Source organism: Delphinapterus leucas, chromosome 1 (assembly GCF_059928025.1).
Source record: "Delphinapterus leucas isolate spDelLeu-1000000601 "Yukka" chromosome 1, BTC_Dleu_Yukka2, whole genome shotgun sequence".
In the NCBI taxonomy this organism is placed as follows: domain Eukaryota; kingdom Metazoa; phylum Chordata; class Mammalia; order Artiodactyla; family Monodontidae; genus Delphinapterus; species Delphinapterus leucas.
The window spans coordinates 134,484,494-134,498,411 of NC_143129.1; the positions used below are offsets into that span (position 1 = coordinate 134,484,494).

The 13,918-nt window shown below is 40.2% G+C and overlaps 2 protein-coding genes across 9 annotated transcripts in view; one reads left to right on the forward strand and one right to left on the reverse strand.

The window, feature by feature from the left end:
* The window catches only part of DNAJC6 (DnaJ heat shock protein family (Hsp40) member C6), a 159,384-nt gene that overhangs the window by 92,717 nt on the left and 52,749 nt on the right, over positions 1-13,918 (reverse strand). For 6 of the 8 annotated variants that reach the window (XM_089921374.1, XM_089921389.1, XM_089921385.1 and 3 more), the window contains one exon: positions 1-13,918. This exon is cut by the window's right edge. The exons of the other annotated variants lie outside the window; for them this stretch is intronic. In XM_089921374.1, the coding sequence (XP_089777500.1) occupies positions 1-196 (196 nt within the window). In that variant the 5' untranslated portion in view covers positions 197-13,918. 8 annotated transcript variants of the gene reach the window in all.
* Positions 324-13,918, forward strand: part of LOC149750733 (uncharacterized) — a 56,073-nt gene continuing 42,478 nt past the window's right edge. Inside the window, 1 exon segment of the mRNA XM_089900303.1 lies at positions 324-466. Within this exon segment, the coding sequence (XP_089756429.1) occupies positions 324-466 (143 nt within the window).

Consider the following 13,918-nt stretch of genomic DNA (forward strand, 5'->3'; position numbering starts at 1 on the left):
CTGAGCTGTCCATGGTGCTGGCGCGGTCCTGAGGCTGCCGGGCGGGACTCCGCGCCGCTGCCGCCCCGGCGTTCACTCTCAGCTTGCCGCCTCCCCCGCCGCTCCCTGCATTTAGGTCCCCGTTACTGTCCACCAGCTGCAGGGATTCATAACCATCGTTGCTGGTCTTTTTCCGGTAGCTTCCGAGCAGGCTCATGGGCAAGCTCACAGAAGAGGAAAAAAATATCAACCTGGGGAGACGAAGGGGGAGGTGGAAGGTGGAAAGGGCTAAAGGAGGATTTTTTTTAAGGAAAAACAAAAACAAAAACCATCAAGTGCCCCACATGACGCAAAGAGGAGGGAAAGAGGGAGCGGCCCCCGGAGAGGAGCTTTGCGGGGCGCGGCGAAGCCACCGCCCTGGGCAGAGCGCGGCTCTGGGCGCCGGGCGCGAGGGCGGGAGGGAGAGAGGGAGAACGCAGGCGGGCGGGTGCGCGCGTCCCCAGTAAAGCCGCCGTGGAGCCGCCGGCCCAGCAGAGCTCCGGACCCGGGCCAGCCCCCCTATGGCTGGGGAGTGCCCGGAAGCAATCCTATAGGTGTCACCGCGTCGCCCCGCCGCGCGGCAGGGCAGCTCCAAGCGCGGCTGGCCCGCGGGGAGGGAAGGAAAGAGGGAGTAAGGAAGGGGAGATTCTCGGGGAGGGGGGGCTGAAGGCGGAAAATGGGGCGGGGTGGGAGGGGGTGGGGACTACTACCGCTAGGGTAGAGGGTGTTTGCGCACGTGAGGTAAAGAAGAAAGGGGCTGGGTGTCTCTGCCTGGTAAGCTTTGGGGACGAGGGGGGAGGGTCTCTTGGTAAGCTCCAGACACGCCCATTTTGTATAACTTAGCCTATACATGCTGGAAGATTCGGCGAGTCAAAGCCACCCCTACCGTTGCCGTCCTGGAGGACTGACTTGTAACTCAACTGAACAGAACAAGACCGCATGTTACCCCAGGCTATATGTGTGCCAGGACAGAAAGAAACAGCAGCACTGCCCACATCTCCCAGAATAGGTAAAATCCCTAAGTGAGACATCAAAGACCTGGTTATCCTAACGCTAGCAGGCAGTTAGAGCCCATTCCACCTAGTGAGTAGATGTGACTAGTAACTATTTGTTGAAGGACAAAATTGGCGGGGGGCGGGGCGGGGGGCCAGGGGGGGCGAATCAGGTGCAATTTCAGTTCTGACATCATTTACCTTGGGACCTGGGGAAAGGTCTATACCACTCAGCTAGCTTGGGGAGGATGCGTGGGAAGAAAGCTAGACGAGGATTTTCTTTCTAGGGCCCTCCCCCCTTTTTCATAATTCTGGGCACAGAGAGCCAACACTAGTTAATCAGAGGAGAATTTATTGAGAAGTTAATGAACCTTAAGAGTCAGTGCCCTTTTTCTGGAGAAGTCCCTTTCAAAGCTGTGCACCTAATTTTATATCTGTGATTTTGTATTCTTAAAGAGGACCTCAACATTGTATGTTTCAAGCCTTATGAAAGGTGGATTTAACTCTGTTAAGTTTCAAAATGCAATTACCAAGTGCCCATTTTCACCTGAAATAATAAGATTGCAAAAGTATCCTTCATTCTCATCATTTTAGGTGAAAATATAGGCTTAAAATTGTCATTTTCCCTATTAAGATTTGGAATGACTGAGGTGCTTTTCAAGTCATCTCACAGAGTTTCATCACCAAAACAAGAAAAAAGTACATGCATGTAAAATTTCCTTAAACCCATACACAAACCTAGATTTGACATTTCACCTTTCATGACTTTCTCTTGTTGTTATTATTATGATATCTTTAAGAACACAAATCAAACTATAGCATCTAAGAGACCTCAGTCTAAATCATTTGGGACCCAATGAGTTTCCTGGGAGTTCTAGCTCTACACAGGTCTACATAAAATAAATTAATTGGACTGAGAGTCATTTTCCTGTTGAAGGATCACTCAAATGCAAATTCTTATAGGAAGGGGATAAATCAGTAAAAGCCAAGAGTGCTTGCTGTCTTCTAGATCCCTCCAGTCCCTCTGAAAAGGTAAATTATCTGACCAGTTGCTTTCCTAACTGCATTATCTGATGAACATGTGGTCTGACCCAAATCACAAATCACAATTAATGCTCATTTACAAGATCAAACAACTTCAGTGGTGGCAGTTAAAACTGTAATAAAATTTAAACACAAACTTTATACTTTCAATTTTCCCAATCTGTCAGTTTGAGCTATTTTAGATACTTGACTAATACTCTGTAAGGTCTAGTAAATAAATCTTTTCCAATAACATTTTAAATAATCTTTTTCTGCACCTTTCCTTCTCCTTTATTACTGACCCACAGGGAGAGGAAATACCTAGTATCTATCGTGTGCCTTGACAAATACTGGATTTATACCCTGGATTAAGAGAATTTAGAAAAGACCATTTTTGAAAAGTGAAAATTATTATTTTCAAAAAAAGCACTCAGTTATTTTTGCTCAACTTTTCAGAGTTGCAGACATATTGCTGGAAGAAATTATAGATTAAACATAGGCCTTTGTATTTTGAGATATCTATTTCCCCAGTTTACAAATTTAAAGAAAAACATGAGTGGGATACAGGGACCATTTTATTTTTTATATTTACACTTAATTTAACATAAATACAACCAATCAGAATAACTATTAATAACCCTACAAAATTAGGGATATAAAGAACATAATAAGGCAGGAAAATACAGTAACTAGATTAATTTACAACAGTTTAAAAATTACTTTAGGGCTTAAATTAAATACACCAATTTCAACACTAAAATTTTCTTTACCATCCTAAAGATCAAATTCACAAAGAGTTCGCGGATCCACAAAGATCTCACTTTTGTCTTCTATAAAATAAAGTATAATAAAGTACCATCGTTATATAGTTGAAGTAAGAACTAAACTAGTACGTAACACGTATAGAGTAAGTACTTAGCAAGTGCTCTCTATTATTACTATTGGTGGTCTGGCTTGGGCACAGCTCTATCCTCAGTGCTGACAGTCCGACTTCCTCCCATGGGAGGAGCTCAATAAAGGCTAAGTATTATTTTCTCCAGGACTATACTAATGGAAACTTGTCTATGTGATTTTGAATGAGAGCTTAGGCTTAAAGAAGAGAGGTGGTACTGGTAAAATCCAAGGTGAACATTTAGAGTCAAACTCTGTTTTTCCAAGATCAAGATTGTTCCATAATTTATTTTATCTCAAGAATATCACATCACATATGGGGCACAGCCAAAGGACTAGATGCCCTCTTTGGGAGAGTGTTCCTTCCCTTTGCCTTTTCCATTGCTGACTCAGTCACTTTTATCAACTTGGTGAACATTATCCACACTGAGAAATGTTAGAGAGGCTCTATTTGAGACTCTATTTCTCCCCATCCCCTCCACCCCCAAAGTGCTCTCCTGTCACAGCAGATGTCGCACAACTTTCGTGGTGGTGCTAGAAGATGAATATGTACCACAACCTACCTGGGATTATGATCTGTGCTTTTTTGTCTCTAGGAACTATAAAACATTGCTTACGACTGAGATTCTAGCACCTTGTTTCCCAGGACTGCGTCCTAGTTCCATGGACTATTAGCTCTATAACCTTAGGCAAGTCACCCTCTCTGCCTCACTTTTCTCCTCTATAAAATGAGAATAATAGTGTCATCATAATCAGGTTGTAGTGAGAATTAGTACCTAACACATAGTAAGTGCTTAACAAAAGCTATTATCACTATCACTGTTCTATTTTTATGGCACTTTTTCAAAAACATAATTTCCTACTTAAAATTAGGCTAAAATCTGTCTTGTGTACTTAAGAGATTTATTGTCATTATGATTTATGATAATATAAAAGCATTATGTATAATGTGAAGAGATTATTCTGCCTTGAGTTTTTAGATATTTTAATGCATGTCTATCCTGTTAGGTTTTGGACTCCTTAAATACAAAAATCCATGTTTTGTTCATGTCTGTACCCCCATGACACAAAAAAGAGAATCTCATACTCATGAGATATTGATAAAAGTACCTGCCAAATTTTAAAATTAATGAATAAATAAATTTTTTAAATGTATTAGTATCACCCAGTCTAGTGATTTTTTTAAACCACATGTTGTGGTCTACTAGTGGACTATAAAATAAACAGCAATTCATGACTATTATTTTCATAAAAATGAAGTAGGTTGGAAAACATCAGTTTTTAGCACATGGTAAGATGTTATTTCTTGAAATATTGTTTTGGGCTTGTAGGGCAAAATCTCCAGTATTGGGCTTCCCTGGTGGCGCAGTGGTTGAGAGTCCGCCTGCCGATGCAGGGGGCGCGGGTTCGTGCCCCGGTCCGGGAGGGTCCCGCGTGCCCCGGAGCGGCTGGGCCCGTGAGCCATGGCCACTGAGCCTGCGCGTCCGGAGCCTGTGCTCCGCAACAGGAGAGGCCGCAGCGGTGAGAGGGCCGTGTATCGCAAAAAAAAAAAACCTCCAGTACTTAGACTGGTGAATTCCCAGTGTGAATGTCCTACGCACTGTGACATCTGAATTCACCTGGATAATTAGACAACAAAGAATTCTGGCTAACCAAACTGTAACTGAGGGCAGAGCCTCTATCCTCTGTTGTAAAATGTATTATGATCTGTTTTTTAACATTAACTTCTTCAATTTTTCACTTCAACTGATATAAATCAATGAATAGTACTAAAACTTTCTTTGGCAACATGCCTGAGTTACATGATTCAATTATCTCCTTACTGAATATGGTCTATGGGTATAGATGGTGCAAGGCATTCAAACTGGGGACCAGGAGACCACATCTGGCCCCAGACATGTTTTGTTTGTACTGTACTTTAAAAAAATTTTTCAGCTTAGATGCCTTTACAAAAGGTACACAGGCTCCAGTTTGAGTGCCACACTTCACTACCACTTCCCAGTGTATGATTCCCAGCCTTCCCCACTCTGTCAACCCTGTGGGCATATGTATTTGAGACTTGTAACGTAGTGGCAAACCTGGAGGAATAACAACATCAAGAGAGATGCCAAAGCCACATCTTCAAGCCACAGTCCAGAAGAAAGAGCAACAGACTGGGAATTCTCTTCTGACTCTATTATTACCTAACTCTATTATGAATCAGAAGAGAGGCCTTGATTGCTTCTCTTCCTCTTAGCAGTAAAACTGAAAGTGCTGAATTACAGGATTCTCTCTAGTTCTTAAATTTTCCTATTTTTCTCAGCACTTGAGTTGTCATTTCCTTCTTTCTCCTCCAAATGAAGCCCAGAGGGAAAAACCATGGCCATTGAAGTGTTCCAGTTGCTAAGTCCCATTTAATCAAGGTTTACCATAGAACGCATGCATAAATAGTGGCAGCTCTCAAGAGTTACACATAGAGCAATACACAAAAAAAGAAGAGGAAGTATGCTGGAAAAAACAAAGTGAGCTAATATGAATAGAAGTCTCAATTATTCCTAAAATATTCCTCAGGAATGAGGTGGTCTGTTCTTGGTGCTTGGTGGAGTACTGGGTCTCCCAGAAAACAGGACAAATTTTCCAGGCAGGGCATATTCTTAAAGATAACTCAATACCCTGAAGCCTGTGCCTCCCTGAAGCGCTAGTCTAGTGGTAATAAAAATAACTGCCACTGATTACTTACCATTTGCCAATTACCTAACCCACCTTAACTCTCACCTTCCCAACAACCCTGCAAAGGTGTTATCCTTATTTTGAGGCAAGCTTGCAGAGGGTAAATAACTTGCCAAAGCTCACACAGCTAGCTATAGGCTGGGATTCAAACTGCCGTCTAGAAAGATCATGCTTTGGCCCCTGCACCAGTCATAAGAGGTAATTCCAGTGGTCAAAGTGAAAAGCTGGAGGACATCTGGGTCATTCCTTGGCTCTGACCTGCCTTACTAAGTGTGGTCCGTGAAAATGGTCTGGGTGCCTTATGGGAGCTACTCTTGGTTTACTAACCCCACAACAGGTTCTGCTCAGTGAAACCTGAATGGTTTTAATTAATGTGGCTTCCCAATAAGCAGTTTGTTTTGTAACCATCTGAGTTAGAAGACTTTTTATATTGTGCTCCTGAAAATTGATATGTGGCTATAGTTTGGCCTAGTTTTAAACCACGAAAAGGAAAAAAAAAGCATTGTTTTCATTAAAAGCAAGCTCCTTGCTTTAAAAGAAGTTTGACCTTCATTGTGTTCACACTTGTATGTGTGTAAGGAGATTAAAGAGACATCAAGGTATGGTGGAAAACCACTAGCTTTGGAGGAAAAAATACAACTATGTTTGCGTCCTAGACCTGCCACATCAAGTTTTCTACAGTCGGCTTACCACTCACAGCCATATTCCCTCATCCTCCCTCACAGGAGGAATCAAATGAAATAAGGTACATGAAAGCACATAATAAACACAAAAGCCCTACTCATCAAATCTATGAATCATCCAGTTTAAGTTGCGGCATTAAAAAAATATATTACTGGTCACGTATGACACATGACATACTATCAATTTAAGATGCTTCAAGATTTCATAAATGTTAATATATTTTTAAGCTGTTTTAGAATTGATGAAACAAATATTATTATTTGACTATATGTTAGCCCAAGAATTTTATTTGTCAATTTATAATTCAGGTACTTTAAGCAACTCTGGTAGGTAAAGGTAATATTTACCATGTATTGCCAGGTCTAGCACAGTGCCTGCCAAGCAGTAGGTGCTCAATAAGTTATCTGCTAATTGAATGAATGAAAATGCAAAAAATTGTCTGGGAGGCCATCTTTAGCTTATAGGAAAATTCACCACGGGGTTCCTTAGTGAGCTCACTGAAAACACAGTTCCACCTGCTAACATTCAACTCACCCTTGACTTTTCAAGGACACGCTCATGGTATGACACTGTTACACATACATTTCAAGAGTAACTCACGGAAGCACCTGTCCCTTTTATTTGTCATCTTACAAGCCAGGAAACTTCAGCTTCCTGGACAGATGCTGACAGACTACCATGAGCTGGCCCTGTGCTCAATTACTCTCATTCTTGGGTAAAACAGACTGAAAAGCTCTGTGTGGTAAATAGGTCCCCAAGGTCAGGTGAAAATCTACACTGAAGTGAAAGTTTCCCTAAATCCTAGAAATTCCCATGTTTGGCTCTGAGCTCATTATATATGATTTTATGTTCAAGATCATTAAAATACAGATGCTTATTCTCTGTAACCCCATTGTGCCTAAAAGTTCTGGGCTCTCGAGCATGTGGCAAATCCTCTATGGTGGTGAAGAGGAAAGTAGTGACCACCTCAGATGCAGGGAAAGCCAGTTCTTGGGGTGCTGAGTCTCCAGGCAGAGTCTCCCAGGCACCCAACCACTGCTGCCCACTTGACCACATCTACCTGGAAAAAAAGAACTAGCATTTCCTAAGCTCTAAATTAAGTGCCTGGGTTTTTCGTATATTTACGCATTTAAATATGAAAGGTCTTTTTGAGAAGAATTACCATATCCATTTCATACCCAAGGAGACCAGAGCTCTGAAATGCAGCTGAGTGTGAGCTAAGCAGTGATAGCTAGTGATCTCCAATATTCATTATCATCTTCTATGCTAACAGAACCCCTGATCTTTAGCTGGGCACAGGGTAGCACAGTTTTATTGGGTTGGTCAAAAGGTTCATTCAGTTTTTTCCATAAGATGGCTCTAGTAGCACTTAGCTGTCTTTAACTTCATTTGAAACAATTTTGTTAGATTGTATGTGACAGCTGTCATATCAGCGTGCATTTAAAAAAAAGACATCAAAATTGGTGAATTTTTGTGAAGCCACTTTAATATTGAAGATGAAAGGAAAAAAGCAACATTTTCAGCATATTATGCTTTATTATTTCAAGAAAGGTAAAAACGCAACCGAAATGCAAAAAAAGATTTGTGCAGTGTATGGAGAAGGTGCTGTGACTGATCAAACGTGTCAAAAGTGGTTTGCAAAGTTTAGTGCTGGAGATTTCTTGCTGGACAATGCTCCACGGTCGGGGAGACCAGTTGAAGTTGATAGTGGTCAAATCAAGACATTAATTGAGAACAATCAACGTTATACCAGGCAGGAGAGAGCCGACATACTCAGAACACCCAAATCAGGCGTTGAAAATCATTTGTACCAGCTTCATTATGTTAATCACTTTGATGTCTGGGTTCCACATAAGTTAAGCAAAAAAAACCTTCATGACCGTTATTTCCACATGCGATTCTCTACTGAAACGTAATGAAAACGTTCCATGTTTAAAACAAATTGTGCCGGGCGATGAAAAGTGGATACTGTACAATGATGCGGAATGGAAGAGATTGTGCGGCAAGCAAAATGAACCACCAGCAGCCACACTAAAGGCCGGTCTTCATCCAAAGAAGGTGATGTTGTGTATATGGTGGGATCAGAAGGGAGTCCTCTATTATGAGCTCCTTCCGGAAAACCAAACGATTAATTCCAACAAGTTCTGCTCCCAGTTAGACCAACTGAAAGCAGAACTCAACAAAAAGCGTCCAGAATTAGTCAACAGAAAATGCATAATCTTTCATCAGGATCACGCAAGACCATGTGTTTCTTTGATGACCAGGCAAAAACTGTTACAGCTTGGCTTGGAAGTTCTGATTCATCCGCCGTATTTACCAGGCATTGAACCTTCAGATTTCCATTTACTTAGGTCTTTACAAAATTCTCTTAATGGAAAACATTTCAATTTCCTGGAAGACGGTAAAAGTCACCTGGAACAGTTCTTTGCTCAAAAAGATCAAAAGTTTTGGGAAGATGGAATTATGAAGTTGCCTGGAAAATGGCAGAAGGTAGTGGAACAAATGGGTGAATATGTTACTCAATAAAGTTCTTGGTGAAAATGAAAAATGTGTCTTTTATTTTTACTTAAAAACTGAAGGCACTTTTTGGCCAACCCAATATAAAGAATATATTTCTCAGTCTTCACGTCTTGGACCTGCCACATGCAAGTTTTCTATAATCTACTAGGTACATACATGGGGCTAAGTAAAGGTCATTATAATATAGGTAGAAATGATGTGTGTAATTTCTGGTATGCATCCTTAAAAGGGAAGATGGGTGGTATGCCCTTCTTCCATTCCTTTTCCCTTTCTTCTGGTTGAATATGGAGCTCCAGCAGGTATCTTGGACCATGAGGTGACCTTGAAGATGGAAGACTTTCACAGTGAAACAACAGGATAGAAGGACTCTGATCCCCAGAGAACCATGGCAGCCCTGGAGCTATTATCTCTAGACTTCTTAAAGGTGAGAAAGAAACTACTTTGTTTTAAGCCACTGTTATTTTGCTTTTTTTCTGTTATGTGCATCCAAAATTAATCCTTACTGGGATACAAACTGCAACCTAACCACTGGATTTCAGTTATTTATTTATCATAACATTTACTGGGAATTATGTAAAATCTATGTGATCATGGACAAATTATATATAGCCTCTCTATGCCTCGATTTCCTAATCTATAAAATAGTGGCATTGAACTAATAAGGCAGCTGTTAGAATTGCTTGATATAAAGTACACACAGAGTTTAACATAGTGCCTGGCATACAGTGAGAGTTCAATGAACGTCATCTGTTTTGTTATTTCTTGTCATTGCCCTTCGACTGATAACATAGCTGAGTCTATCATGCCTGACTTCAAAACCAGTGACCTCTCCACCTCACCCTGCTATCCAGAGACTGTCTTCCAGGGTGGATCAAGCCCAGAGCAGCAGAGCCCTTGCCCATGTCATCAACAAAATCCCTGGAAGAGTTGCCCCTTCCTTGGAGTGTAATTCTTTCTTTGATCTGCCCATATAATCTCAATGCCGTCTGGAATATTTTAAGACACCAAAGTTGATACAAAATTTAAAGCACAGTGTCACTGTTTATGACACAGCAGTTCTGAGTCTATTTATTTCAATACAGCCAAATGAGAGAGTCTGACTTTCTCCGTTTGTGCTAAAAGTAAATAAAGAACTTGAGTAATAAATTGGAGCGTTTTTATAGTATTATTTTACCTTTTATTTTCTATTATGAAAATTTTCAAACACATACAAAAGTAAATTATATAATGGACTTTCTGGGCCCATCATTCATATCTACAATTACTAAGTCATGGCCAATCATGTTTTATATGTATAAACCCATAATTTAAGCAAATTCCAGACTTCATCAGCAAGTATCATTTCAGCAGTAAATATCTCAGTATGTAGCACTTTAATTTTTGGAAAACAACTATCAGATTTCATCCGTACTAGAAGTGGGGCAAGGTGCCGTTCTGTCTGTCTGCTGAGAGGCCAAAGCCCACCAGTTCTCTTTCAGGAGACTGTCAGAGGAATTTGCATAACCTTTCTGTTCCTTTATTTCCCAGTGGAAATGATATATTACCCATTCAGCCTCCTGTCCCCACTCTTACCCACTCCTTTTCCCACAAAACCACCTCTTTAAGCACTAGTTGTAATCACACGCTTTGCTACCCAAGAGATCTGAAGTCAGCATGGAATTAAGTTTTTCCATAATAGCAGAAATTTGTGGAATATTATAGATGGAAGGAGCTGTAAAGGGTAACCTATCCATTTCAATTTAGAGACAAGAAAAATGAGACAAAGAACTGAGCAAATTGATTCACATTTGAGCTTTCTAAAATGCAGATCCAATTATGTGATACAGATGCTTAAAACCATCCAAGGGTTTCGCACAGCCCTCAGTCTAAGGTATTCAAAACAATGGACCTCCATATTCTACGGCTAGCTACTTGCCTCTGGAGACAGCCCTCACCACTTCTGCTTCCTCCATTCTCTCTCCAAGTCCAGACACAGAGCTTCTTTAAGACTCCCTGACTGAACAACCCTGATTGCCCTTCAGACCCCTACATAGAAAGCACTTCCCCCCAGGAAACCATCAAAGTTCTCAAAACCAAGTCAGATAAAATTCCATGTGGTCCCATAGAACACTGTATGTCTTCTAACATAGCACTTACAACACATTACATTGAAATTCCCTGCGTACACGTACGACTTCCCACATCAGATTGTAAGGTCCATGATGGTAGGACCATGTTTGGTACCTAACTCCATGCCTGACACAATGCAGACCCCTTATAAATACTTGTTAGACAAATGAACGACTAATGACACTGGGAAGAGTCCATGAAAGACTTAAGAGAAAAGTGCTCTATATACTGTTTAGCACCCAACAAAGGTTTCCCATTGCATCTATTGCTGCTTAAGGCCACAGGGCTACATGCAAGGGACTGGTTTTCTGACCAGTCCAGGGAAAAGATCATAGCATTCCATCACACTGCATTAATAAGAATTCAGCCAATAAAGTTGTCACTTATTGGTCTTTTTCTATGTAAAGAAACCATTTCTACTGAGTTAAGAAAAGCACACTTAGACTTGTAGCGTTTTGAAGTCATTTTTCTTTGAAAGTATTTACTTTTTGACCTGAATAAGAGATTCACAAACTCTAGATCACTTTTTTCTAAAAGACTTATAGATCAACATTTTAAAAGAATATTTCCTTCAGGAGACAGCAGAAGCAAAAAGAACTATAATCCTGCAGCCTGTGAAACAAAAACCACATTCACAGAAAGATAGACAAAATGAAAAGGCAGAGGACTATGTACCAGATGAAGGAACAAGATAAAACCCCAGAAAAACAACTTAATGAAGTGGAGTTAGGCAAACTTCCAGAAAAAGAATTCAGAATAATGATAGTGAAGATGATCCAGGACCTCAGAAAAAGAACAGAGGCAAAGATTGAGAAGATGCAAGAAATGTTTAACAAAGACCCAGAAGAATTAAAGAAAAAACACCTAGAAGAATTAAAGAACAAACACAGATGAACAATACAATAACTTAAATGAAAAATACACGAGAAGGAATCAATAGCAGAATAACTGAGGCAGAAGAATGGATAAGTGACCTGGAAGACAGAACGGTGGAAATCACTGCCGCAGAACAGAATAAAGAAAAAAGAATGAAAAGAAATGAAGACAGCCTAAGAGACCTCTGGGACAACATTAAACGCACCAACATTCGCATTATAGGGGTCCCAGGAGGAGAAGAGAGAGAGAGAAAGGAACCAAGAAATTATTTTAGGAGATTATAGTTGAAAACTTCCCTAACATGGGAAAGGAAATAGCTGCCCAAGTCCAGAAAATGCAGAGAGTCCCAGGCAGGATAAACCCAAGGAGAAACACGCTGAGACACATAACAATCAACTTGACAAAAATTAAAGACAGGGCTTCCCTGGTGGCGCAGTGGTTGATAGTCTGCCTGCCGATGTGGGGAACACAGGTTCGTGCCCCGGTCTGGGAGGATCCCACATGCTGCGGAGCGGCTAGGCCCGTGAGCCATGGCCACTAAGCCTGCACGTCCAGAGCCTGTGCTCCGCAACGGGAGAGGTCACAACAGTGAGAGACCCACGTACCGCAAAAAAAAAAAAAAAAATTAAAGACAAAGAAAATTATTAAAAGCAACAAGGGAAAAATGACAAATAACATACAAGGGAATTCCCATAAGGTTAACAGCTGATTTCACAGCAGAAACTCTACAAGCCAGAAGGGAGTGGCACGATATATTTAAAGTGATGAAAGGGAAGAACCTACACCCCAAGATTACTCTACCCAGCAAGGATCTCATTCAGATTAGACAATGAAATCAGAAGCTTTACAGACAAGCAAAAGCTAACAGAATTCAGCACCACCAAACCAGCTCCATAACAAATGCTAAAGGAACTTCTCTAAATGGGAAACACAAGAGAAGAAAAGGACCTACAAAAACAAACCCAAAACAATTAAGAAAATGGTCTCCCCTTCAGAAACATTTGTCATTTTGTTTATGTACATTCATTAAGTCCTTATTTGGTTAAGATCTGCCCACTTCTCCCTAGATTGACAGCTCTTCAATTTATCTCCACGTTCATCACACTCTCTGACAACTCAGTATTAGTTGAGCAACTGATTAAAAATATAAAATTCTAAATTTATGGAGATAGTGCAAATTATTTTGAGCTACTTCTTTGACACTGAGTTCTAGCATTTCACTTATAAAAAATATTTATTTATAAAACATAAAGAGCAGTTTAACATGCTATTTGTCACTCACACCTTAATAGGAATAAGGAGTATCAGAATTGGCCTTAAGATGGAGAAAGAGGAGAATTGAAGAGAGCTATCAAAAAAGAAGAGCAGAGATTGCTTTATAAAGGAGGTGGATACGAAAGAGATAAGGGAAATTTTTGTGAAGGGCCAGTCAGAACTGAAGGGAGGACAGTAAGAAACTATGAAAGGGCATAGTATTCAGGGAGTCACAAAAAAGTCAATGCTACTGACACAGGTGCTTCCTCTTCCTGTTAATGGTCTTCTTATTTATTAACCAACTTTGGTAACATTTGTTTTAAATTAAGGCAACATTTATATACAATGAAATGTGCACATTTAAGTGTATAATTCAATGATTTTTAACTAATATATACAACCCTGAACCCAATGCAGAGAACATTTCCATCATACCAAAAATTTCCTTCATGCTGCCCTACAATCATTCTCAGGACTCATAGGCAGCTACTGCTCTGATTTCAATCAATATATACAACTTTTACCTTGTATTTGAAGTGTTTACAAATTGTATCATATGGCATTTACTCTATGGTGTCTGGGTTCTTTTATTCAACCAAATGTTTTGCTGTTTTTGTTGTTGCTTAATTCTTCAGTGTTATTCATTATACAGTGCCATATTCTATTATAAATGCTGAGTAGAATTCCATCATATGAATATATAAGAATTTATCCTTTTTTCTCTTAAGGATATTTGGGTTTTAGCAGTTTGGGGCTACTATGAAGCGCTATAAACATTTTGGCACACTGCTGTTTGTGAACATATGCTTCATTTCACTTGTAAATACTTAAAGAGTGGAATT